Consider the following 26,375-nt stretch of genomic DNA (forward strand, 5'->3'; position numbering starts at 1 on the left):
AACTGTTTTATTTTAATTTCAAAATATAATCGTTACTTATAGTGACGTAGGACAAATTTTTAAAAACAAACTAAGTAGTTATTTAATGAAAAAAAAACAAGTATACAAAGTAAGCGTATATGAGAATAAGTTTTGTGCAAATAAAGAAGTTTTTAAGAAAAAGCCTACGGACAACACACTGAAGTTAGTTGAAGCTTTTTATGAAACATTCAATTATAACTTATTCATAGAACTTGTTCAACGATTTAAACAATACTTTTAAAACATAACTAGCTCCTTTCTCAAAGTAGTTGAAAATGGTCAGATAAAATTACAAAAGCAATTATAAGGAGCTCAAAAAGCGTTATGTTTTATTCAACTAGCTCTAACTCTTACTTTTGATCTTTTACCAGCACAAAGTTGTTAAAATTGTACACATATTTTGTTTAGTTAATGGTAGTTTAATACTGCTTAGTAGACATTAAAAGCTAGTTAAACAAATAGGTAGATTACCATAGATTTATAAAAAAGCATAGTAAAAAAAAAACTGTTAAAGCCGTTTTAAGCTATCAAATTTTATTATATGTGGCTTAGATAAGTGATATGTACCATGAAAAAGTGATAGAATTAAATGATAACATCCTGTTACTTCTTTTGTACCAATTGATTTAGTTTGATTTAAATGTTGATGCTTTAACTTGATAAAGCTATAAGCAATGTTAAATCAATTAAACAATGCAATTTTTTTAAAGTTAAAGACTCGAATTGTTCTTTTTTGTTCATGTTGTATACTTGTTGATGTTGTTTTTTGCTTATGTTTTTTATGAGTTTTAAATTGCAATGCATGTTTTCAATTGTGTTTTAGTTGAAGTTTGAAGTTTTCTGAAACAAGATCAAATAAAGCTGTGAACAATTTGAGTTCAATAAAACAGTTTTAAGCTTTGTAAAAAGATTTTGGTCGTGTTACTTCATGATTGTTGTACTGAGATCGCAAGTTTGTTAATGGTTTTCATTTTGACTTGAACATCTACTGTTGTTTACACATGTATATTTTACAACTCTAAACTGTTTTATATAGTTTGAAATACATGCAATAAATAGTAATAAAAAATTCTAGAAGCTATTGATGAGATTTTTTTATAATAAACAAACTTAAGCTTATTTTGTTACAATTTAATGTATTATTTTCATTTAAAAATATAACATTTTTTTACGATGACGTAGAATTTTTTTTTTTAGATAAACTAAATATTTGTTAGATATTGCAAAAAGAAGTAAACAAAGTAAGCATAGTGGGAATAAGTATTGTTTGAAAAAATAACTTAACGAGAAAATCCTATGGACACAAAAATCAAGTTAGTTAATGCTTTTTGCAAAAGTTTAATTACATGTAGCGTAAGAGACTTAAGCGATGCATTTTAATTGCAACTAGCTCCATCCTCACAAGTAGTTTAAAATGTCATGTAAGAGAACCAAAACAATTGTAAGTACAACAAAGTGACTAAAAAATAAAACATAAAAGTAAAACTTTAAGTAAAGTGTGTTATACAAACATTCTATATGAACTTTTACCTTGCTTTTGGGCTTTCACCAGCACAAGGAACATTAAGTTTGGTACATTTTTGTCGTTTAGTTAGAGATTGTTTAACACTGCTTAGTGGGCATTAGTAAACAGTTAAATTAAGTGGTTGTCCTGATAACTTTACATTTATAACAAAAATAACTAATGACAAACTGTTTAAGTCGTTTTAAGTCATCAAGTTGTCTCACATGTAGTTGTAACAAGTAACACAAATGAATGGTAAGAAGCTGTTACTTCTTTTCCTGTGTACCATGTTTCAGCTAATGAATTGGTTTGTTTCATATGTTTGAATAGTTAAGCAACCTAATAAATAGAAGTCGTCTTTGGAAAATTATAGTTTTAGGTATATACTTTCATCATTTATTTAAGCTGTTTTTGTTTAGGTCAATTGTGTGCTTGTTGATAGTATTATGTTTCTTTTGAACAATCGATGTTGTTTACATTTATGTATTGTAATGTATGAATTTTGAATAGCTATGCATGTTTTTGATTGTAATTGAACAATACTTTTATGGAACGTTAACATTTTTTTTTTGTTGTTAACAGTTGAAAACATTTTCTATTAATATTTCAGTGAAGTTTTATTGTTATTATTTTCATTAAAAAATATAACTAGTTTTTACAGTGACGTAGCATAACTTTACTTTAATAAACTAAAAAACAAATAATTATTGAATGATAAACGAACAAAAGTCCACAAAATAAGCATGAATAAGAATGAGTTCCTTGATTAAATGAGATAACAAGAAAAAGACCACGAAAAACACGTTCAAGTTAGTTAAAGATTTTCACTAAGCATTCAAGTACCTTAAGCAATGAGTTAAGGATTAGAGCAGTGATCACACTAGTTTCCTTCGTAAAAGTTACATCAAAAACAAAGTAAAAGTGGAGAAATCATAGCAAGCTTAACTATTTAACTAACAATGGAAAGCGATAAAATATAAATTTAAAGTGAGATGTGGTGTTCTTGGATCGTTTATAAGCATAAAGTGGATTAAGAATGAAATTGTGTGAGTTTAGTAGACATTAGCAGCTTGTATAACTGATTGGTGGTGCACGTAAGCTTTAGACTTATGGAAAGAATGATTACAGTAGTTTTTATTTGTGTCATGTACAGCCTAAAAACGAGATACAAAAAATGGTAACAACTTTTTTTCTTTGTATCATGTTTTTATGTGTAGTTGTTTTTATTTGATAAAGCCACTAACAATTTGAGTTGAACACACCATCCTAAGGTTAATACAAATATTTCAACAGTACTGTTAAATTGTTGTTATACTTAAATTGAATGTTTGTTTGAAAAAACGCTGTTTTTTACATAAATGAATTGTACAACTTTTAATAACTTTTTAACGGTTTCAGTTGCATTCTTATTAACAAGATTAATACATTTTGAAAATAAAATCCAAGTTTAGTTGCTGTAATTGAGTCAAGTAAGTATATATTATTGCAAAGTTAAGTTTTTCTCTCATTGTAATTGAATGTATTATTTTCATTCAAACTTTTATTTTTACTTTTAAGTGACATAGCACTATTTCTTTTAATAAACAAAATTCAAATTTTTTTAAATGTTTGAAAAACAAGTCCACAAAGTAGAATGAATCAAAACAAGTTTTGTTTAAACAAGAAAATGCCTATGGAAATTTTTACCTAACACTTAGATACTAAATATTATTCCACAGTTTAAGCAATGATTTCAAACATAACTAGCTCTTTCTCAAAAAGAGTTTCATCAAGTAAAAGTAAAAAAAAAACTATAGTAAGTGTAACTAAGTGGTAAGACAGGAAAACAGGGATATTATCACTCATAAGTAAACTGTATTATCCAAGTATACTAACTGTTAATCCACCAACACAATGTAGATTAAGGTTTGTACATTTTGTCGTTTTATTAAGGCTTGTTTGACACAGTTTAGAGACTCTAGTAGCTGGTTAAATCAATTGGTTGTCCTGATTACTTTAGATTTAAGGCAAATATAAACTAAACTAAAGCATTATAGTTGTTTTAGGTCATCAAGTTGTATCATATCTAGTTTTTACCTTAAAATATATGAAACAAGTGGTACAAGCTGTTACTTTTTTTCTTTTGTACCATGTTTCAGCTAATGAATTGACTTGTTTCATATGGTGGCGTTTTAACTTGACAATATATCTAAACAAGCTAAGTTTATGTTAGCTTTGTAAGAAAGAATAATTAACTGTACTTGAAAATCACACTTGTTATTTTTGTTCTGAACTTTTACTTCCATTTTTGTACTTTCAAAAACGTGTTCCACGGTTTCAATCGCATTCAAAATGTTAAGAAGAACACACTTGAAAAGTTATAGCTCATTGTGTTACTTACAAACAACAAAAACTTAAAAAGATAATTTAAGTTGTTTTTTTTTTGTTATAAGTTGAACATAAAGTTTTTTTAAAAACGAATACACTTACTTACTGAATGTTTTAACAGAAGTTCAACAAATGAATAAGAAGTAGTTTTCTTTATAAAAAATGTTAAGAAGAAAATAACTTACGGACAATATATTCAAGTTAGTTAAACCTTTTTTGCAAATATTTTTATTGCTACTACTATTTTTTTCATGTTAGATTTATTCCATAATGTAAGAGTTGAGTAGGACAAAATAGTTTGTCTTTTTATTTGTATAAATATCAATATGTTGGTATTACTGTTAAAGCAAATTTTACTTACAAGTAGTTATCTAATAGCTGGTTTTATTCAAATGGTGGTCCTAAAAAGGACCGGTTGTTGAGCATTTATTTTGAGCTGGTGTATTTGGTAACAGCTTTAGTTCCTTCTGAAACTGCGTGCTTTGACAACTCGCCGGGGAGCAAGAGCCTGACAGCAGTTTGAATTTCGCGGCTGCTCACAGTTGACCTCTTGTTGTAATGAGCCAAACGTGAAGCCTCTGCTGCAATGCGCTCGAAGATGTCGTTGACAAAAGAGTTCATGATTCCCATCGCCTTGCTGGAGATTCCGGTGTCGGGGTGCACTTGCTTCAAAACTTTGTACACGTAAATGCCAAAGCTTTGTTTGTGCCTCCTCCTTCGCTTCTTCTTGCCGTCGACCGGAGTGGTCTTGGCTACTGATTTCTTCGCGCCTTTGGTAGCTGTCATAATGATGAGTGAACTTGAGTCTCGGCGCTGGTATATATACTGAAAATTTATGCAAATTAGCAGTTCTGTACGCGAACGACCGCTTCTCTCGTTTGTCGTAAATGTTTTAGGTGGTCCTGAAAAGGACCTGGGATGTTTAAACTTAGGCGGACTTTTTTGAAGCGGTCTTCTTAGGCAATAATACTGCCTGGATGTTTGGAAGAACACCACCTTGAGCAATAGTGACGCCTCCGAGAAGTTTGTTCAACTCTTCGTCGTTGCGGATAGCTAGTTGCAAATGGCGAGGAATGATCCTGCTTTTCTTGTTGTCACGAGCAGCGTTACCGGCAAGCTCGAGCACTTCTGCGCTCAAGTACTCGAGAACGGCAGCCAGATAAACTGGAGCACCAGCTCCGACTCTTTGGCTGTAGTTGCCAGTGCGCAACAGACGGTGCACGCGACCGACTGGAAACTGCAGTCCTGCACGAGAAGACCTGCTCTTCGGCTTAGATTTGAGTTTTGATCCTTTACCACGTCCCGACATGTTGTTGTTCGAATGATTGTGCAATGTTACTTGCACAGCTACATATACAACTCAAACCTAACCGCGACGAACGAAAAGCTAATTTGCATAAATCGTAGCTGCTACTTTAATTTGTCAATGGTTGCAAAATACATTTTATTGATATAGGTGGTCCTAAAAAGGACCGGTTCGCTAATTGTTTAGCCACCAAAGCCGTACAAGGTTCTTCCTTGACGCTTGAGTGCGTACACGACGTCAAGTGCTGTGACGGTCTTGCGCTTGGCGTGCTCTGTGTATGTTACTGCATCACGAATAACGTTTTCCAAGAAAACTTTCATGACGCCTCTCGTTTCTTCATAAATTAGTCCCGAGATTCGCTTTACTCCGCCTCGGCGAGCCAAACGGCGGATTGCTGGTTTCGTGATACCTTGGATGTTATCGCGAAGTACTTTGCGATGGCGCTTGGCACCTCCTTTTCCTAGACCTTTACCTCCTTTGCCACGTCCAGACATGTTGAATATACTAATTTTGCTAGTCCCTCGACTATATATACAAGCTGTTACGGACGCGTACGGTTACGACAAAACTCATTTGCATACCAAAAAGAAACATCTTTAATTTACATTATTTCGTTTGGTTTTTGTCTCATTTTCAAAGTTTAAAGGTGGTCCTGAATAGGACCGGTTTTAGCCAATTCTTAAGCTCTTTCGCCACGCATTCTCCTGGCGAGCTGGATGTCTTTGGGCATGATCGTCACACGCTTGGCGTGGATCGCGCAAAGGTTAGTATCTTCGAACAAACCAACGAGGTACGCCTCGCTGGCTTCTTGCAAAGCCATCACGGCACTGCTTTGAAACCTCAAGTCAGTTTTGAAGTCTTGAGCTATTTCACGTACCAGACGCTGGAAAGGCAACTTGCGCAAAAGAAGCTCAGTTGACTTCTGGTAGCGTCTGATTTCTCTCAGAGCAACTGTGCCGGGTCTGTAGCGATGAGGCTTCTTCACACCTCCGGTAGCGGGTGCGCTCTTGCGAGCGGCCTTGGTGGCGAGCTGTTTCCTTGGGGCCTTGCCTCCGGTTGACTTACGAGCGGTTTGCTTGGTACGAGCCATTTTGATGATAAAGCTGTTTAACGGAAGACTGTTTATATACTGTTTACATAGACACGGACGCAGGCGATTCCACTGTATCTCATTGATTTGCATATTTTTAGTTTAGTAACACTGTTTACGTTTTAAATTTTGTTTATACTTTAATTGAGTGGTCCTGAAAAGGACCTTGGGTAAAAGAACAACTTATTTCTTGCAGCTCTTCTTGGTACTTGCCTTCTTAGATGCTTTTTTGGCTGCCGGCTTCTTCTTTGTTACTTTCTTCTTCTTGCTTGCAGCTTTTTTAGATGCTGCCTTCTTAGGAGCACACTTTTTAGCAGGTCGCTTTTTGGCTGCTGGTTTTTTTGCTGCCTTCTTGGGAGCACACTTCTTCCACTCGTTTTTTAGCTGCGGTCTTCTTTACTGCTGGCTTTTTAGCTACTTTTTTTGTCCTCTTCTTGGGACCAGCAGCTGGCATTGGAGCAAGCTTGAACGAGCCAGAAGCGCCTTTTCCAGTAGTCTGGAGAAAAGCACCCTTGGTCACGCCGCTGGTAAGTGCTCTCTTCAAGTGAGAATTAGAAGCTGAGAGCTCAAGCTTGTAGGTTTCCGCGATAAACTTTTGTATCTTCTGGCGGGATGTACCTTTTCGTTCTTTCATTGCTCCCAGGGCAGAGCTGATCATTTCCCTGTAAGTCGGGTGTTCTGCCTTCTTGGCGCTTGGTCTCTTGGAAGACCTGGCCTTAACTGCGGCCGGTGCCGCTGCTGATGGTGCTGCTACTGCTGTTGTAGACATTTTGTATGTTGATTAAAGAAAGCAAAACAATACTTTCAGCAGTTACTGACTGTGACGAATTGACTGTTGAGCAGTTTTGCTTTCTCAGGTACCTTTTACTGATTAATACGAACATTAGCGTGTGAGTTTAAAGCCTGTATGCTAATAAAAGCAAAGTTGCTTTACTACTAATGTTAAAAATGTTCCAGTGATAAAGAAACAAGACTTAGCCCGATCCAGAAGTGAATTTTTTTTTAAAGGTTAGCTTTAAAAGTCCAGAAAAACAGTCTAAATGCTACAGCACATCTCTCCATTTAGTGAGATAAACCACAAATGAAACAAATTATACTACTACACACCCGACTTAGTTTTCTTAAGCTGAAAGGTTAAAGTAGTAAAGTTTTAGACAAGGACAAGTGTTTTTTTTCATCTCAAGCTCAAGCAAAGTTTTATTATTTTATTTCCAGCCAGCTTTGTTAACCGTAAAACCCATGAAGTATGTTTAACTTGATTACATTTTAAACTGTGCTGATTTGTAAAAAAAAACCGAAAAATGCACAAGTATTCGTTTTGTGTGATTTTACTAGTTATCATTACCTTAAATTTACTCATAATAAAAAGGGTAGTACTAAAAAAATTAATTACACCATCTAATTCAATTTAACTACTTAAGTTTTAAGTTTGTTCTTGCACATACTAGTCACTTACCTTCTCAAAAACGCGCTGAACATATAAAAAGTTACAAACACATCAAAAGTTACAAACAAAAGTTTAAAAGCAAGTAGGTTTGTTTTAAAAAGTGCCAATAAGTTTATGTAAAAAGAAAGTAGTTACACAGTTAAAAGTATTTAAAATAACTTTTCAAACTGTTTGTTTTAGTTTTTCAACAACGTTTTATCTGTTATACTCGAAACTGAACTAAGACTTTTCTTTGCAGATTTTACAAATAGATTTGATCGTAACTTTCCAAAGCAAGATAAAACTGTTTACATTTAAATAAACATCAGTACTGTTCAAAGAATTTTTGCAAGACCAAAATATCAATACGAAGTTATTAAAAAGTTTCTTATCAATGCTTATTACGAGAAGAAAAGTCTTACGTAAAAAAAGATGTTAGGCTTATTTTTAAAGCATATTAAAAAAGAAGCGTTCCTAAACAAAAAAAAGTTAAAAATCAAACAGTATTGAAGCAATAATCTTTCAAAACTCATTTGAAAACCTTAATGTTTAGATAAACTTTCGTGTACAATCAGTACTTAAAAGGTTGCAATGTGTTTAACAAAGTAAATGTTTTTTAGAGTAATACAGTTAAAGTTTATTATTCCAAAGTTTGTTTCGTCGTTTCAAAACTAGATAAAACAAATTGAAACACCTTCACTACATATTTTGAAGCATCGTCAACTGATCAAAGAAACAAAACTACAATTCGAGTAAAATAAAAATGACTTGACCAAATAATGAAGCAGTATGATCGAAGAAGTGTATACGTTTTAAGTTAAAGTATGTTTAACTCAATTACAACTGCTCAACTACTAAAAGTAGCTTCTAAGTGTACTAAAAACTAGATTCACCGCAATGTTCTGCACAATGTAGGCAGTTGACTAAATGTTTTGCTATGATTAATTCTAAAAAGATTGTTAAACCATTACTAGTTATCTCTGACTTGGTATTAATGTTAATCCAAGCTCATTATAAACAAGTTATCTTTTGTTCTCAGGTGTTTCGAACACTTCTGTTGTAACAACAGCATTTGAGTTTGTAAAAACATGACCAATATGTTTTAGTTATTGCTTTGTCTTTTAATTTATGATCTTTTCTTATCTCAAACATGTACATTGCTTAATCACTTATACTATCGTAGAACTTGTACAAACAAACTTAAGTAGTGTTAAACTACATATGCTTTTTAGTTTAGCTAATTAGTTATTTTGTATGTAGTATAAAACTAGTTAATTTCTGTCTTATAATGTTGCTATGTCGTTACACTGTAATGATATTGTGTACTCTAACAACTAAAAATCAAAGCTGAATAGTTTTATGAAGCTTGAAGCTAAGAAAAAAATGTGAAAAGTAAAGACTAGAAAGGCTTAATTTATTTTAATTAGTTAGAACAAAGTGGGCTCTAAACATAAGAAACACTTAAGCTAACATTCTACAAGTTTCAGACAGCTTATTTGTTTATGATCGCTTTTTTTTGCTGCTAGACGCCTACGACCATACCACACTGAACGCACCCCATCTCGTCCGATCTGGGAAGTTAAGCAGTGTCTTAGTACTTGATGGGTGACCGCTTGGGAATACCGCGTGCCGTAGGCTTTTCTTTTTGAGCTGTTGTATGTTGGATCAATGATTCATACCGATCATATACATTTTTCGTTTATCTTAAACTTATCTTACTTTAAAAAAACATAACTTAAAACAAACAGTTGAAGCAGTTTTGAGTCATCAAGTTGTGTCATACATAGTGTTCAATTGAGTTACAAAGCTGTATACTTCTTTTCCTTTGCATAACGTTTCAGCTGTTAGTATTTTTATGTATTGATGTTTTTATTTGAAAAATCCATAAGCTACTATGTTCAAAAAAAAAGTCTAGGGTTTGTAAAACGAAAGATTTAATGATGGTTGTACTGAAACTGTATGCTTTTGATTGTCTTTTTTTTGTTTTGAACAATCACAGTTGTTTACATTTATTTGTTGTATAACTTTGAAACTGTTTTTTATGTTAAGTTTTAAATTGAATTTCAACAAACATGATTAATATAGCTTTTTTAATTAAACCTCAAATGATCGAGTACTTTAATAATAATACAAAGTTTATTTAAAGTATAAAATAAAAACTAACTGTTTTATTTTAATTTCAAAATATAATCGTTACTTATAGTGACGTAGGACAAATTTTTAAAAACAAACTAAGTAGTTATTTAATGAAAAAAAAACAAGTATACAAAGTAAGCGTATATGAGAATAAGTTTTGTGCAAATAAAGAAGTTTTTAAGAAAAAGCCTACGGACAACACACTGAAGTTAGTTGAAGCTTTTTATGAAACATTCAATTATAACTTATTCATAGAACTTGTTCAACGATTTAAACAATACTTTTAAAACATAACTAGCTCCTTTCTCAAAGTAGTTGAAAATGGTCAGATAAAATTACAAAAGCAATTATAAGGAGCTCAAAAAGCGTTATGTTTTATTCAACTAGCTCTAACTCTTACTTTTGATCTTTTACCAGCACAAAGTTGTTAAAATTGTACACATATTTTGTTTAGTTAATGGTAGTTTAATACTGCTTAGTAGACATTAAAAGCTAGTTAAACAAATAGGTAGATTACCATAGATTTATAAAAAAGCATAGTAAAAAAAAAACTGTTAAAGCCGTTTTAAGCTATCAAATTTTATTATATGTGGCTTAGATAAGTGATATGTACCATGAAAAAGTGATAGAATTAAATGATAACATCCTGTTACTTCTTTTGTACCAATTGATTTAGTTTGATTTAAATGTTGATGCTTTAACTTGATAAAGCTATAAGCAATGTTAAATCAATTAAACAATGCAATTTTTTTAAAGTTAAAGACTCGAATTGTTCTTTTTTGTTCATGTTGTATACTTGTTGATGTTGTTTTTTGCTTATGTTTTTTATGAGTTTTAAATTGCAATGCATGTTTTCAATTGTGTTTTAGTTGAAGTTTGAAGTTTTCTGAAACAAGATCAAATAAAGCTGTGAACAATTTGAGTTCAATAAAACAGTTTTAAGCTTTGTAAAAAGATTTTGGTCGTGTTACTTCATGATTGTTGTACTGAGATCGCAAGTTTGTTAATGGTTTTCATTTTGACTTGAACATCTACTGTTGTTTACACATGTATATTTTACAACTCTAAACTGTTTTATATAGTTTGAAATACATGCAATAAATAGTAATAAAAAATTCTAGAAGCTATTGATGAGATTTTTTTATAATAAACAAACTTAAGCTTATTTTGTTACAATTTAATGTATTATTTTCATTTAAAAATATAACATTTTTTTACGATGACGTAGAATTTTTTTTTTTAGATAAACTAAATATTTGTTAGATATTGCAAAAAGAAGTAAACAAAGTAAGCATAGTGGGAATAAGTATTGTTTGAAAAAATAACTTAACGAGAAAATCCTATGGACACAAAAATCAAGTTAGTTAATGCTTTTTGCAAAAGTTTAATTACATGTAGCGTAAGAGACTTAAGCGATGCATTTTAATTGCAACTAGCTCCATCCTCACAAGTAGTTTAAAATGTCATGTAAGAGAACCAAAACAATTGTAAGTACAACAAAGTGACTAAAAAATAAAACATAAAAGTAAAACTTTAAGTAAAGTGTGTTATACAAACATTCTATATGAACTTTTACCTTGCTTTTGGGCTTTCACCAGCACAAGGAACATTAAGTTTGGTACATTTTTGTCGTTTAGTTAGAGATTGTTTAACACTGCTTAGTGGGCATTAGTAAACAGTTAAATTAAGTGGTTGTCCTGATAACTTTACATTTATAACAAAAATAACTAATGACAAACTGTTTAAGTCGTTTTAAGTCATCAAGTTGTCTCACATGTAGTTGTAACAAGTAACACAAATGAATGGTAAGAAGCTGTTACTTCTTTTCCTGTGTACCATGTTTCAGCTAATGAATTGGTTTGTTTCATATGTTTGAATAGTTAAGCAACCTAATAAATAGAAGTCGTCTTTGGAAAATTATAGTTTTAGGTATATACTTTCATCATTTATTTAAGCTGTTTTTGTTTAGGTCAATTGTGTGCTTGTTGATAGTATTATGTTTCTTTTGAACAATCGATGTTGTTTACATTTATGTATTGTAATGTATGAATTTTGAATAGCTATGCATGTTTTTGATTGTAATTGAACAATACTTTTATGGAACGTTAACATTTTTTTTTTGTTGTTAACAGTTGAAAACATTTTCTATTAATATTTCAGTGAAGTTTTATTGTTATTATTTTCATTAAAAAATATAACTAGTTTTTACAGTGACGTAGCATAACTTTACTTTAATAAACTAAAAAACAAATAATTATTGAATGATAAACGAACAAAAGTCCACAAAATAAGCATGAATAAGAATGAGTTCCTTGATTAAATGAGATAACAAGAAAAAGACCACGAAAAACACGTTCAAGTTAGTTAAAGATTTTCACTAAGCATTCAAGTACCTTAAGCAATGAGTTAAGGATTAGAGCAGTGATCACACTAGTTTCCTTCGTAAAAGTTACATCAAAAACAAAGTAAAAGTGGAGAAATCATAGCAAGCTTAACTATTTAACTAACAATGGAAAGCGATAAAATATAAATTTAAAGTGAGATGTGGTGTTCTTGGATCGTTTATAAGCATAAAGTGGATTAAGAATGAAATTGTGTGAGTTTAGTAGACATTAGCAGCTTGTATAACTGATTGGTGGTGCACGTAAGCTTTAGACTTATGGAAAGAATGATTACAGTAGTTTTTATTTGTGTCATGTACAGCCTAAAAACGAGATACAAAAAATGGTAACAACTTTTTTTCTTTGTATCATGTTTTTATGTGTAGTTGTTTTTATTTGATAAAGCCACTAACAATTTGAGTTGAACACACCATCCTAAGGTTAATACAAATATTTCAACAGTACTGTTAAATTGTTGTTATACTTAAATTGAATGTTTGTTTGAAAAAACGCTGTTTTTTACATAAATGAATTGTACAACTTTTAATAACTTTTTAACGGTTTCAGTTGCATTCTTATTAACAAGATTAATACATTTTGAAAATAAAATCCAAGTTTAGTTGCTGTAATTGAGTCAAGTAAGTATATATTATTGCAAAGTTAAGTTTTTCTCTCATTGTAATTGAATGTATTATTTTCATTCAAACTTTTATTTTTACTTTTAAGTGACATAGCACTATTTCTTTTAATAAACAAAATTCAAATTTTTTTAAATGTTTGAAAAACAAGTCCACAAAGTAGAATGAATCAAAACAAGTTTTGTTTAAACAAGAAAATGCCTATGGAAATTTTTACCTAACACTTAGATACTAAATATTATTCCACAGTTTAAGCAATGATTTCAAACATAACTAGCTCTTTCTCAAAAAGAGTTTCATCAAGTAAAAGTAAAAAAAAAACTATAGTAAGTGTAACTAAGTGGTAAGACAGGAAAACAGGGATATTATCACTCATAAGTAAACTGTATTATCCAAGTATACTAACTGTTAATCCACCAACACAATGTAGATTAAGGTTTGTACATTTTGTCGTTTTATTAAGGCTTGTTTGACACAGTTTAGAGACTCTAGTAGCTGGTTAAATCAATTGGTTGTCCTGATTACTTTAGATTTAAGGCAAATATAAACTAAACTAAAGCATTATAGTTGTTTTAGGTCATCAAGTTGTATCATATCTAGTTTTTACCTTAAAATATATGAAACAAGTGGTACAAGCTGTTACTTTTTTTCTTTTGTACCATGTTTCAGCTAATGAATTGACTTGTTTCATATGGTGGCGTTTTAACTTGACAATATATCTAAACAAGCTAAGTTTATGTTAGCTTTGTAAGAAAGAATAATTAACTGTACTTGAAAATCACACTTGTTATTTTTGTTCTGAACTTTTACTTCCATTTTTGTACTTTCAAAAACGTGTTCCACGGTTTCAATCGCATTCAAAATGTTAAGAAGAACACACTTGAAAAGTTATAGCTCATTGTGTTACTTACAAACAACAAAAACTTAAAAAGATAATTTAAGTTGTTTTTTTTTTGTTATAAGTTGAACATAAAGTTTTTTTAAAAACGAATACACTTACTTACTGAATGTTTTAACAGAAGTTCAACAAATGAATAAGAAGTAGTTTTCTTTATAAAAAATGTTAAGAAGAAAATAACTTACGGACAATATATTCAAGTTAGTTAAACCTTTTTTGCAAATATTTTTATTGCTACTACTATTTTTTTCATGTTAGATTTATTCCATAATGTAAGAGTTGAGTAGGACAAAATAGTTTGTCTTTTTATTTGTATAAATATCAATATGTTGGTATTACTGTTAAAGCAAATTTTACTTACAAGTAGTTATCTAATAGCTGGTTTTATTCAAATGGTGGTCCTAAAAAGGACCGGTTGTTGAGCATTTATTTTGAGCTGGTGTATTTGGTAACAGCTTTAGTTCCTTCTGAAACTGCGTGCTTTGACAACTCGCCGGGGAGCAAGAGCCTGACAGCAGTTTGAATTTCGCGGCTGCTCACAGTTGACCTCTTGTTGTAATGAGCCAAACGTGAAGCCTCTGCTGCAATGCGCTCGAAGATGTCGTTGACAAAAGAGTTCATGATTCCCATCGCCTTGCTGGAGATTCCGGTGTCGGGGTGCACTTGCTTCAAAACTTTGTACACGTAAATGCCAAAGCTTTGTTTGTGCCTCCTCCTTCGCTTCTTCTTGCCGTCGACCGGAGTGGTCTTGGCTACTGATTTCTTCGCGCCTTTGGTAGCTGTCATAATGATGAGTGAACTTGAGTCTCGGCGCTGGTATATATACTGAAAATTTATGCAAATTAGCAGTTCTGTACGCGAACGACCGCTTCTCTCGTTTGTCGTAAATGTTTTAGGTGGTCCTGAAAAGGACCTGGGATGTTTAAACTTAGGCGGACTTTTTTGAAGCGGTCTTCTTAGGCAATAATACTGCCTGGATGTTTGGAAGAACACCACCTTGAGCAATAGTGACGCCTCCGAGAAGTTTGTTCAACTCTTCGTCGTTGCGGATAGCTAGTTGCAAATGGCGAGGAATGATCCTGCTTTTCTTGTTGTCACGAGCAGCGTTACCGGCAAGCTCGAGCACTTCTGCGCTCAAGTACTCGAGAACGGCAGCCAGATAAACTGGAGCACCAGCTCCGACTCTTTGGCTGTAGTTGCCAGTGCGCAACAGACGGTGCACGCGACCGACTGGAAACTGCAGTCCTGCACGAGAAGACCTGCTCTTCGGCTTAGATTTGAGTTTTGATCCTTTACCACGTCCCGACATGTTGTTGTTCGAATGATTGTGCAATGTTACTTCCACAGCTACATATACAACTCAAACCTAACCGCGACGAACGAAAAGCTAATTTGCATAAATCGTAGCTGCTACTTTAATTTGTCAATGGTTGCAAAATACATTTTATTGATATAGGTGGTCCTAAAAAGGACCGGTTCGCTAATTGTTTAGCCACCAAAGCCGTACAAGGTTCTTCCTTGACGCTTGAGTGCGTACACGACGTCAAGTGCTGTGACGGTCTTGCGCTTGGCGTGCTCTGTGTATGTTACTGCATCACGAATAACGTTTTCCAAGAAAACTTTCATGACGCCTCTCGTTTCTTCATAAATTAGTCCCGAGATTCGCTTTACTCCGCCTCGGCGAGCCAAACGGCGGATTGCTGGTTTCGTGATACCTTGGATGTTATCGCGAAGTACTTTGCGATGGCGCTTGGCACCTCCTTTTCCTAGACCTTTACCTCCTTTGCCACGTCCAGACATGTTGAATATACTAATTTTGCTAGTCCCTCGACTATATATACAAGCTGTTACGGACGCGTACGGTTACGACAAAACTCATTTGCATACCAAAAAGAAACATCTTTAATTTACATTATTTCGTTTGGTTTTTGTCTCATTTTCAAAGTTTAAAGGTGGTCCTGAATAGGACCGGTTTTAGCCAATTCTTAAGCTCTTTCGCCACGCATTCTCCTGGCGAGCTGGATGTCTTTGGGCATGATCGTCACACGCTTGGCGTGGATCGCGCAAAGGTTAGTATCTTCGAACAAACCAACGAGGTACGCCTCGCTGGCTTCTTGCAAAGCCATCACGGCACTGCTTTGAAACCTCAAGTCAGTTTTGAAGTCTTGAGCTATTTCACGTACCAGACGCTGGAAAGGCAACTTGCGCAAAAGAAGCTCAGTTGACTTCTGGTAGCGTCTGATTTCTCTCAGAGCAACTGTGCCGGGTCTGTAGCGATGAGGCTTCTTCACACCTCCGGTAGCGGGTGCGCTCTTGCGAGCGGCCTTGGTGGCGAGCTGTTTCCTTGGGGCCTTGCCTCCGGTTGACTTACGAGCGGTTTGCTTGGTACGAGCCATTTTGATGATAAAGCTGTTTAACGGAAGACTGTTTATATACTGTTTACATAGACACGGACGCAGGCGATTCCACTGTATCTCATTGATTTGCATATTTTTAGTTTAGTAACACTGTTTACGTTTTAAATTTTGTTTATACTTTAATTGAGTGGTCCTGAAAAGGACCTTGGGTAAAAGAACAACTTATTTCTTGCAGCTCTTCTTGGTACTTGCCTTCTTAGATGCTTTTTTGGCTGCCGGCTTCTTCTTTGTTACTTTCTTCTTCTTGCTTGCAGCTTTTTTAGATGCTGCCTTCTTAGGAGCACACTTTTTAGCAGGTCGCTTTTTGGCTGCTGGTTTTTTTGCTGCCTTCTTGGGAGCACACTTCTTCACTCGTTTTTTAGCTGCGGTCTTCTTTACTGCTGGCTTTTTAGCTACTTTTTTTGTCCTCTTCTTGGGACCAGCAGCTGGCATTGGAGCAAGCTTGAACGAGCCAGAAGCGCCTTTTCCAGTAGTCTGGAGAAAAGCACCCTTGGTCACGCCGCTGGTAAGTGCTCTCTTCAAGTGAGAATTAGAAGCTGAGAGCTCAAGCTTGTAGGTTTCCGCGATAAACTTTTGTATCTTCTGGCGGGATGTACCTTTTCGTTCTTTCATTGCTCCCAGGGCAGAGCTGATCATTTCCCTGTAAGTCGGGTGTTCTGCCTTCTTGGCGCTTGGTCTCTTGGAAGACCTGGCCTTAACTGCGGCCGGTGCCGCTGCTGATGGTGCTGCTACTGCTGTTGTAGACATTTTGTATGTTGATTAAAGAAAGCAAAACAATACTTTCAGCAGTTACTGACTGTGACGAATTGACTGTTGAGCAGTTTTGCTTTCTCAGGTACCTTTTACTGATTAATACGAACATTAGCGTGTGAGTTTAAAGCCTGTATGCTAATAAAAGCAAAGTTGCTTTACTACTAATGTTAAAAATGTTCCAGTGATAAAGAAACAAGACTTAGCCCGATCCAGAAGTGAATTTTTTTTTAAAGGTTAGCTTTAAAAGTCCAGAAAAACAGTCTAAATGCTACAGCACATCTCTCCATTTAGTGAGATAAACCACAAATGAAACAAATTATACTACTACACACCCGACTTAGTTTTCTTAAGCTGAAAGGTTAAAGTAGTAAAGTTTTAGACAAGGACAAGTGTTTTTTTTCATCTCAAGCTCAAGCAAAGTTTTATTATTTTATTTCCAGCCAGCTTTGTTAACCGTAAAACCCATGAAGTATGTTTAACTTGATTACATTTTAAACTGTGCTGATTTGTAAAAAAAAACCGAAAAATGCACAAGTATTCGTTTTGTGTGATTTTACTAGTTATCATTACCTTAAATTTACTCATAATAAAAAGGGTAGTACTAAAAAAATTAATTACACCATCTAATTCAATTTAACTACTTAAGTTTTAAGTTTGTTCTTGCACATACTAGTCACTTACCTTCTCAAAAACGCGCTGAACATATAAAAAGTTACAAACACATCAAAAGTTACAAACAAAAGTTTAAAAGCAAGTAGGTTTGTTTTAAAAAGTGCCAATAAGTTTATGTAAAAAGAAAGTAGTTACACAGTTAAAAGTATTTAAAATAACTTTTCAAACTGTTTGTTTTAGTTTTTCAACAACGTTTTATCTGTTATACTCGAAACTGAACTAAGACTTTTCTTTGCAGATTTTACAAATAGATTTGATCGTAACTTTCCAAAGCAAGATAAAACTGTTTACATTTAAATAAACATCAGTACTGTTCAAAGAATTTTTGCAAGACCAAAATATCAATACGAAGTTATTAAAAAGTTTCTTATCAATGCTTATTACGAGAAGAAAAGTCTTACGTAAAAAAAGATGTTAGGCTTATTTTTAAAGCATATTAAAAAAGAAGCGTTCCTAAACAAAAAAAAGTTAAAAATCAAACAGTATTGAAGCAATAATCTTTCAAAACTCATTTGAAAACCTTAATGTTTAGATAAACTTTCGTGTACAATCAGTACTTAAAAGGTTGCAATGTGTTTAACAAAGTAAATGTTTTTTAGAGTAATACAGTTAAAGTTTATTATTCCAAAGTTTGTTTCGTCGTTTCAAAACTAGATAAAACAAATTGAAACACCTTCACTACATATTTTGAAGCATCGTCAACTGATCAAAGAAACAAAACTACAATTCGAGTAAAATAAAAATGACTTGACCAAATAATGAAGCAGTATGATCGAAGAAGTGTATACGTTTTAAGTTAAAGTATGTTTAACTCAATTACAACTGCTCAACTACTAAAAGTAGCTTCTAAGTGTACTAAAAACTAGATTCACCGCAATGTTCTGCACAATGTAGGCAGTTGACTAAATGTTTTGCTATGATTAATTCTAAAAAGATTGTTAAACCATTACTAGTTATCTCTGACTTGGTATTAATGTTAATCCAAGCTCATTATAAACAAGTTATCTTTTGTTCTCAGGTGTTTCGAACACTTCTGTTGTAACAACAGCATTTGAGTTTGTAAAAACATGACCAATATGTTTTAGTTATTGCTTTGTCTTTTAATTTATGATCTTTTCTTATCTCAAACATGTACATTGCTTAATCACTTATACTATCGTAGAACTTGTACAAACAAACTTAAGTAGTGTTAAACTACATATGCTTTTTAGTTTAGCTAATTAGTTATTTTGTATGTAGTATAAAACTAGTTAATTTCTGTCTTATAATGTTGCTATGTCGTTACACTGTAATGATATTGTGTACTCTAACAACTAAAAATCAAAGCTGAATAGTTTTATGAAGCTTGAAGCTAAGAAAAAAATGTGAAAAGTAAAGACTAGAAAGGCTTAATTTATTTTAATTAGTTAGAACAAAGTGGGCTCTAAACATAAGAAACACTTAAGCTAACATTCTACAAGTTTCAGACAGCTTATTTGTTTATGATCGCTTTTTTTTGCTGCTAGACGCCTACGACCATACCACACTGAACGCACCCCATCTCGTCCGATCTGGGAAGTTAAGCAGTGTCTTAGTACTTGATGGGTGACCGCTTGGGAATACCGCGTGCCGTAGGCTTTTCTTTTTGAGCTGTTGTATGTTGGATCAATGATTCATACCGATCATATACATTTTTCGTTTATCTTAAACTTATCTTACTTTAAAAAAACATAACTTAAAACAAACAGTTGAAGCAGTTTTGAGTCATCAAGTTGTGTCATACATAGTGTTCAATTGAGTTACAAAGCTGTATACTTCTTTTCCTTTGCATAACGTTTCAGCTGTTAGTATTTTTATGTATTGATGTTTTTATTTGAAAAATCCATAAGCTACTATGTTCAAAAAAAAAGTCTAGGGTTTGTAAAACGAAAGATTTAATGATGGTTGTACTGAAACTGTATGCTTTTGATTGTCTTTTTTTTGTTTTGAACAATCACAGTTGTTTACATTTATTTGTTGTATAACTTTGAAACTGTTTTTTATGTTAAGTTTTAAATTGAATTTCAACAAACATGATTAATATAGCTTTTTTAATTAAACCTCAAATGATCGAGTACTTTAATAATAATACAAAGTTTATTTAAAGTATAAAATAAAAACTAACTGTTTTATTTTAATTTCAAAATATAATCGTTACTTATAGTGACGTAGGACAAATTTTTAAAAACAAACTAAGTAGTTATTTAATGAAAAAAAAACAAGTATACAAAGTAAGCGTATATGAGAATAAGTTTTGTGCAAATAAAGAAGTTTTTAAGAAAAAGCCTACGGACAACACACTGAAGTTAGTTGAAGCTTTTTATGAAACATTCAATTATAACTTATTCATAGAACTTGTTCAACGATTTAAACAATACTTTTAAAACATAACTAGCTCCTTTCTCAAAGTAGTTGAAAATGGTCAGATAAAATTACAAAAGCAATTATAAGGAGCTCAAAAAGCGTTATGTTTTATTCAACTAGCTCTAACTCTTACTTTTGATCTTTTACCAGCACAAAGTTGTTAAAATTGTACACATATTTTGTTTAGTTAATGGTAGTTTAATACTGCTTAGTAGACATTAAAAGCTAGTTAAACAAATAGGTAGATTACCATAGATTTATAAAAAAGCATAGTAAAAAAAAAACTGTTAAAGCCGTTTTAAGCTATCAAATTTTATTATATGTGGCTTAGATAAGTGATATGTACCATGAAAAAGTGATAGAATTAAATGATAACATCCTGTTACTTCTTTTGTACCAATTGATTTAGTTTGATTTAAATGTTGATGCTTTAACTTGATAAAGCTATAAGCAATGTTAAATCAATTAAACAATGCAATTTTTTTAAAGTTAAAGACTCGAATTGTTCTTTTTTGTTCATGTTGTATACTTGTTGATGTTGTTTTTTGCTTATGTTTTTTATGAGTTTTAAATTGCAATGCATGTTTTCAATTGTGTTTTAGTTGAAGTTTGAAGTTTTCTGAAACAAGATCAAATAAAGCTGTGAACAATTTGAGTTCAATAAAACAGTTTTAAGCTTTGTAAAAAGATTTTGGTCGTGTTACTTCATGATTGTTGTACTGAGATCGCAAGTTTGTTAATGGTTTTCATTTTGACTTGAACATCTACTGTTGTTTACACATGTATATTTTACAACTCTAAACTGTTTTATATAGTTTGAAATACATGCAATAAATAGTAATAAAAAATTCTAGAAGCTATTGATGAGATTTTTTTATAATAAACAAACTTAAGCTTATTTTGTTACAATTTAATGTATTATTTTCATTTAAAAATATAACATTTTTTTACGATGACGTAGAATTTTTTTTTTTAGATAAACTAAATATTTGTTAGATATTGCAAAAAGAAGTAAACAAAGTAAGCATAGTGGGAATAAGTATTGTTTGAAAAAATAACTTAACGAGAAAATCCTATGGACACAAAAATCAAGTTAGTTAATGCTTTTTGCAAAAGTTTAATTACATGTAGCGTAAGAGACTTAAGCGATGCATTTTAATTGCAACTAGCTCCATCCTCACAAGTAGTTTAAAATGTCATGTAAGAGAACCAAAACAATTGTAAGTACAACAAAGTGACTAAAAAATAAAACATAAAAGTAAAACTTTAAGTAAAGTGTGTTATACAAACATTCTATATGAACTTTTACCTTGCTTTTGGGCTTTCACCAGCACAAGGAACATTAAGTTTGGTACATTTTTGTCGTTTAGTTAGAGATTGTTTAACACTGCTTAGTGGGCATTAGTAAACAGTTAAATTAAGTGGTTGTCCTGATAACTTTACATTTATAACAAAAATAACTAATGACAAACTGTTTAAGTCGTTTTAAGTCATCAAGTTGTCTCACATGTAGTTGTAACAAGTAACACAAATGAATGGTAAGAAGCTGTTACTTCTTTTCCTGTGTACCATGTTTCAGCTAATGAATTGGTTTGTTTCATATGTTTGAATAGTTAAGCAACCTAATAAATAGAAGTCGTCTTTGGAAAATTATAGTTTTAGGTATATACTTTCATCATTTATTTAAGCTGTTTTTGTTTAGGTCAATTGTGTGCTTGTTGATAGTATTATGTTTCTTTTGAACAATCGATGTTGTTTACATTTATGTATTGTAATGTATGAATTTTGAATAGCTATGCATGTTTTTGATTGTAATTGAACAATACTTTTATGGAACGTTAACATTTTTTTTTTGTTGTTAACAGTTGAAAACATTTTCTATTAATATTTCAGTGAAGTTTTATTGTTATTATTTTCATTAAAAAATATAACTAGTTTTTACAGTGACGTAGCATAACTTTACTTTAATAAACTAAAAAACAAATAATTATTGAATGATAAACGAACAAAAGTCCACAAAATAAGCATGAATAAGAATGAGTTCCTTGATTAAATGAGATAACAAGAAAAAGACCACGAAAAACACGTTCAAGTTAGTTAAAGATTTTCACTAAGCATTCAAGTACCTTAAGCAATGAGTTAAGGATTAGAGCAGTGATCACACTAGTTTCCTTCGTAAAAGTTACATCAAAAACAAAGTAAAAGTGGAGAAATCATAGCAAGCTTAACTATTTAACTAACAATGGAAAGCGATAAAATATAAATTTAAAGTGAGATGTGGTGTTCTTGGATCGTTTATAAGCATAAAGTGGATTAAGAATGAAATTGTGTGAGTTTAGTAGACATTAGCAGCTTGTATAACTGATTGGTGGTGCACGTAAGCTTTAGACTTATGGAAAGAATGATTACAGTAGTTTTTATTTGTGTCATGTACAGCCTAAAAACGAGATACAAAAAATGGTAACAACTTTTTTTCTTTGTATCATGTTTTTATGTGTAGTTGTTTTTATTTGATAAAGCCACTAACAATTTGAGTTGAACACACCATCCTAAGGTTAATACAAATATTTCAACAGTACTGTTAAATTGTTGTTATACTTAAATTGAATGTTTGTTTGAAAAAACGCTGTTTTTTACATAAATGAATTGTACAACTTTTAATAACTTTTTAACGGTTTCAGTTGCATTCTTATTAACAAGATTAATACATTTTGAAAATAAAATCCAAGTTTAGTTGCTGTAATTGAGTCAAGTAAGTATATATTATTGCAAAGTTAAGTTTTTCTCTCATTGTAATTGAATGTATTATTTTCATTCAAACTTTTATTTTTACTTTTAAGTGACATAGCACTATTTCTTTTAATAAACAAAATTCAAATTTTTTTAAATGTTTGAAAAACAAGTCCACAAAGTAGAATGAATCAAAACAAGTTTTGTTTAAACAAGAAAATGCCTATGGAAATTTTTACCTAACACTTAGATACTAAATATTATTCCACAGTTTAAGCAATGATTTCAAACATAACTAGCTCTTTCTCAAAAAGAGTTTCATCAAGTAAAAGTAAAAAAAAAACTATAGTAAGTGTAACTAAGTGGTAAGACAGGAAAACAGGGATATTATCACTCATAAGTAAACTGTATTATCCAAGTATACTAACTGTTAATCCACCAACACAATGTAGATTAAGGTTTGTACATTTTGTCGTTTTATTAAGGCTTGTTTGACACAGTTTAGAGACTCTAGTAGCTGGTTAAATCAATTGGTTGTCCTGATTACTTTAGATTTAAGGCAAATATAAACTAAACTAAAGCATTATAGTTGTTTTAGGTCATCAAGTTGTATCATATCTAGTTTTTACCTTAAAATATATGAAACAAGTGGTACAAGCTGTTACTTTTTTTCTTTTGTACCATGTTTCAGCTAATGAATTGACTTGTTTCATATGGTGGCGTTTTAACTTGACAATATATCTAAACAAGCTAAGTTTATGTTAGCTTTGTAAGAAAGAATAATTAACTGTACTTGAAAATCACACTTGTTATTTTTGTTCTGAACTTTTACTTCCATTTTTGTACTTTCAAAAACGTGTTCCACGGTTTCAATCGCATTCAAAATGTTAAGAAGAACACACTTGAAAAGTTATAGCTCATTGTGTTACTTACAAACAACAAAAACTTAAAAAGATAATTTAAGTTGTTTTTTTTTTGTTATAAGTTGAACATAAAGTTTTTTTAAAAACGAATACACTTACTTACTGAATGTTTTAACAGAAGTTCAACAAATGAATAAGAAGTAGTTTTCTTTATAAAAAATGTTAAGAAGAAAATAACTTACGGACAATATATTCAAGTTAGTTAAACCTTTTTTGCAAATATTTTTATTGCTACTACTATTTTTTTCATGTTAGATTTATTCCATAATGTAAGAGTTGAGTAGGACAAAATAGTTTGTCTTTTTATTTGTATAAATATCAATATGTTGGTATTACTGTTAAAGCAAATTTTACTTACAAGTAGTTATCTAATAGCTGGTTTTATTCAAATGGTGGTCCTAAAAAGGACCGGTTGTTGAGCATTTATTTTGAGCTGGTGTATTTGGTAACAGCTTTAGTTCCTTCTGAAACTGCGTGCTTTGACAACTCGCCGGGGAGCAAGAGCCTGACAGCAGTTTGAATTTCGCGGCTGCTCACAGTTGACCTCTTGTTGTAATGAGCCAAACGTGAAGCCTCTGCTGCAATGCGCTCGAAGATGTCGTTGACAAAAGAGTTCATGATTCCCATCGCCTTGCTGGAGATTCCGGTGTCGGGGTGCACTTGCTTCAAAACTTTGTACACGTAAATGCCAAAGCTTTGTTTGTGCCTCCTCCTTCGCTTCTTCTTGCCGTCGACCGGAGTGGTCTTGGCTACTGATTTCTTCGCGCCTTTGGTAGCTGTCATAATGATGAGTGAACTTGAGTCTCGGCGCTGGTATATATACTGAAAATTTATGCAAATTAGCCATTTTTTTAGTTGCTTATGTCGTTACGGACGTATTTTAAGTAAAATTTTTCATTATACTTCAGACCGTTTTGTGGAGTATTATTTTAAGGTATAGTTATTGTGCTGCATATTGTGTTCTCTGATTATAATTAATATCTTTTTGGTCACTGGCGGCGCTATTGAGTAATACCACCACGTCCCCACCTGCCTCCCCAAAGGTTTAATCGTTTATATATTCTGGTGTTTAACTTTCATAATCTTAAAATTTATGTTGCGTCATAACTTGAAAAAATTTTTTGTAATATTTTCCAATAATCTTAAAACTTTATTTATTTGGTCTTATACAGGACAAACACATAGAGTATGCTAATTAAAAATCACTACGAATTCTCTAAATAAATATTAATAACTTTATTGATCACATAACAGAGCTACAACATATTTTATTTACATTACAAACTTACAATTTGCCAAAAGTTAATTGTCATCTATCTGACTTTAATATCTAAAAAAGAACAAAATGTATATTCAAGTCTGTATTAAATCAAGTGTACAAATAAATGTACTGTCATATATTTCATTATGGTTTATTAAAATTTTTAAACTACTAGATACAAATGAAAACTTACAAATTAAAAATTTTATCATATTTTTCAAAAACGTTTAAAATAAAGTTTTCACTTTGAAGAATTTAAAATGTTTAGTTATAAAATAAGTTCTTTCTATAATTAAATTTAAATAGTTTTAAAAACAAAACGTTTACTAAATATATGTTTGGTTTATATATTTTTATAAAAGTAGTTAAAGTTATAGTTGATTAATTGAAGTGATTGAAGTAGATACTTTAATGCATCAAATATTTCTAATAATATTTTCTTTAACAGTATTTACTTTAAACTGAACTGTCATTTAGTTTACAAAAAGTTTTAATTTTAGTAAATAACTTACTATATATTTAATAAAACAGATAAATATATAACAAGTAAATATAATTTTTGTCAATAATCATCAATAAATAAATTACAATCCTAAATTTATTTTGTCATTTTTTGTCATCAATTAAGTAAAGTTTAACATTAAGTAAAGGTTAATTAAGTTTAACTTGCATTTTTGATGTACAATAATATCTACCACAGTATGAAAATAAGAACACACTGTTTTTATGTTTTTAATGGTTTTTAAAGTATTTGAACAAATTGATTACTTGCAGCACTTGTGTTCTTACACAACACCATCTTACTTAAATAGCATAAGTTTTATAGTAACATAACTTTTACTTTGAACTAAGTATGATATGTTTTAATGAGAACGAATTAATACTACTTTTGATAGTTTTAAAGTCATACACAGCAAAACATTTAATCACATTTTAAAAATCCATGTTTTCTTTAGTTTATTCTGATATTTTTTGAACAATTTTGAGCTTTAGATAAGTTTATTTACCTTTTTACTGCTGATTCTTATAAATAAACAATACATCCAAATATACTTAACCAAAAAATAATTTGTATAGGAAATGTAGATGTTTTTTTAATATAAATTGTTGTAGTTTTTACCTATGTTTTTAAATACCTAACTTGTTATCAAAATAAAGTAAAAAAAGGTATGATTTGTAAAATAATTGTTATCTTTAGTTTACTGCAATCTGATTTTACCATTGTCATAATAATAATGCAGGTCTATTAAGCTGAAATATGAACTGATTTTTTTGTTTTATCAGTACAAAAAAAAAAAACAATATTATTATAAACTGTTATTAACAAACTGTTTCTTTTTATATGAAGGTTAAGTTTTTGTGTAGATGTTATTGGATCTAATAGTTTTTTAATCTAATTTAAGTTAGTTTTGTAAATTCACTTAAATCTAAGTTATATACTTATTACATATACAACAAATGACATAAAAT

At 31.3% G+C, this 26,375-nt stretch overlaps 10 protein-coding genes across 10 annotated transcripts; all 10 read right to left on the minus strand.

Moving 5' to 3' along the window:
- Positions 1 to 4,318: 4,318 nt before the first annotated feature.
- On the minus strand, positions 4,319 to 4,678 carry LOC145841436 (histone H2B type 1-K-like). Its single transcript, XM_082948796.1, has one exon. It carries the CDS (start codon positions 4,676 to 4,678, stop codon positions 4,319 to 4,321), a length of 360 nt encoding a protein of 119 aa, XP_082804922.1.
- Positions 4,679 to 4,820: 142 nt separating this feature from the next.
- LOC145841437 (histone H2A) lies at positions 4,821 to 5,201 on the minus strand. The gene has a single exon (XM_082948797.1). It carries the CDS (start codon positions 5,199 to 5,201, stop codon positions 4,821 to 4,823), a length of 381 nt encoding a protein of 126 aa, XP_082804923.1.
- Positions 5,202 to 5,380: 179 nt separating this feature from the next.
- On the minus strand, positions 5,381 to 5,692 carry LOC145841438 (histone H4-like). Its single transcript, XM_082948798.1, has one exon. It carries the CDS (start codon positions 5,690 to 5,692, stop codon positions 5,381 to 5,383), a length of 312 nt encoding a protein of 103 aa, XP_082804924.1.
- A 185-nt stretch (positions 5,693 to 5,877) lies between these two features.
- LOC145841439 (histone H3) lies at positions 5,878 to 6,288 on the minus strand. The gene has a single exon (XM_082948799.1). The coding sequence runs from the start codon at positions 6,286 to 6,288 to the stop codon at positions 5,878 to 5,880; it is 411 nt and encodes a 136-aa protein (XP_082804925.1).
- A 310-nt stretch (positions 6,289 to 6,598) lies between these two features.
- On the minus strand, positions 6,599 to 7,057 carry LOC145841441 (putative histone H1.6). Its single transcript, XM_082948800.1, has one exon. It carries the CDS (start codon positions 7,055 to 7,057, stop codon positions 6,599 to 6,601), a length of 459 nt encoding a protein of 152 aa, XP_082804926.1.
- A 7,136-nt stretch (positions 7,058 to 14,193) lies between these two features.
- LOC145841442 (histone H2B type 1-K-like) lies at positions 14,194 to 14,553 on the minus strand. The gene has a single exon (XM_082948801.1). It carries the CDS (start codon positions 14,551 to 14,553, stop codon positions 14,194 to 14,196), a length of 360 nt encoding a protein of 119 aa, XP_082804927.1.
- A 142-nt stretch (positions 14,554 to 14,695) lies between these two features.
- Positions 14,696 to 15,076, minus strand: LOC145841443 (histone H2A). Its single transcript, XM_082948802.1, has one exon. It carries the CDS (start codon positions 15,074 to 15,076, stop codon positions 14,696 to 14,698), a length of 381 nt encoding a protein of 126 aa, XP_082804928.1.
- A 179-nt stretch (positions 15,077 to 15,255) lies between these two features.
- On the minus strand, positions 15,256 to 15,567 carry LOC145841444 (histone H4-like). The gene has a single exon (XM_082948806.1). It carries the CDS (start codon positions 15,565 to 15,567, stop codon positions 15,256 to 15,258), a length of 312 nt encoding a protein of 103 aa, XP_082804932.1.
- A 185-nt stretch (positions 15,568 to 15,752) lies between these two features.
- Positions 15,753 to 16,163, minus strand: LOC145841445 (histone H3). The gene has a single exon (XM_082948807.1). The coding sequence runs from the start codon at positions 16,161 to 16,163 to the stop codon at positions 15,753 to 15,755; it is 411 nt and encodes a 136-aa protein (XP_082804933.1).
- A 7,904-nt stretch (positions 16,164 to 24,067) lies between these two features.
- LOC145841446 (histone H2B type 1-K-like) lies at positions 24,068 to 24,427 on the minus strand. The gene has a single exon (XM_082948808.1). The coding sequence runs from the start codon at positions 24,425 to 24,427 to the stop codon at positions 24,068 to 24,070; it is 360 nt and encodes a 119-aa protein (XP_082804934.1).
- Positions 24,428 to 26,375: the final 1,948 nt, after the last annotated feature.

The sequence above is a fragment of the Thalia democratica genome, chromosome 7 (genome assembly GCF_965202585.1).
Source record: "Thalia democratica chromosome 7, ktThaDemo2.hap1.1, whole genome shotgun sequence".
NCBI lineage: Eukaryota > Metazoa > Chordata > Thaliacea > Salpida > Salpidae > Thalia > Thalia democratica.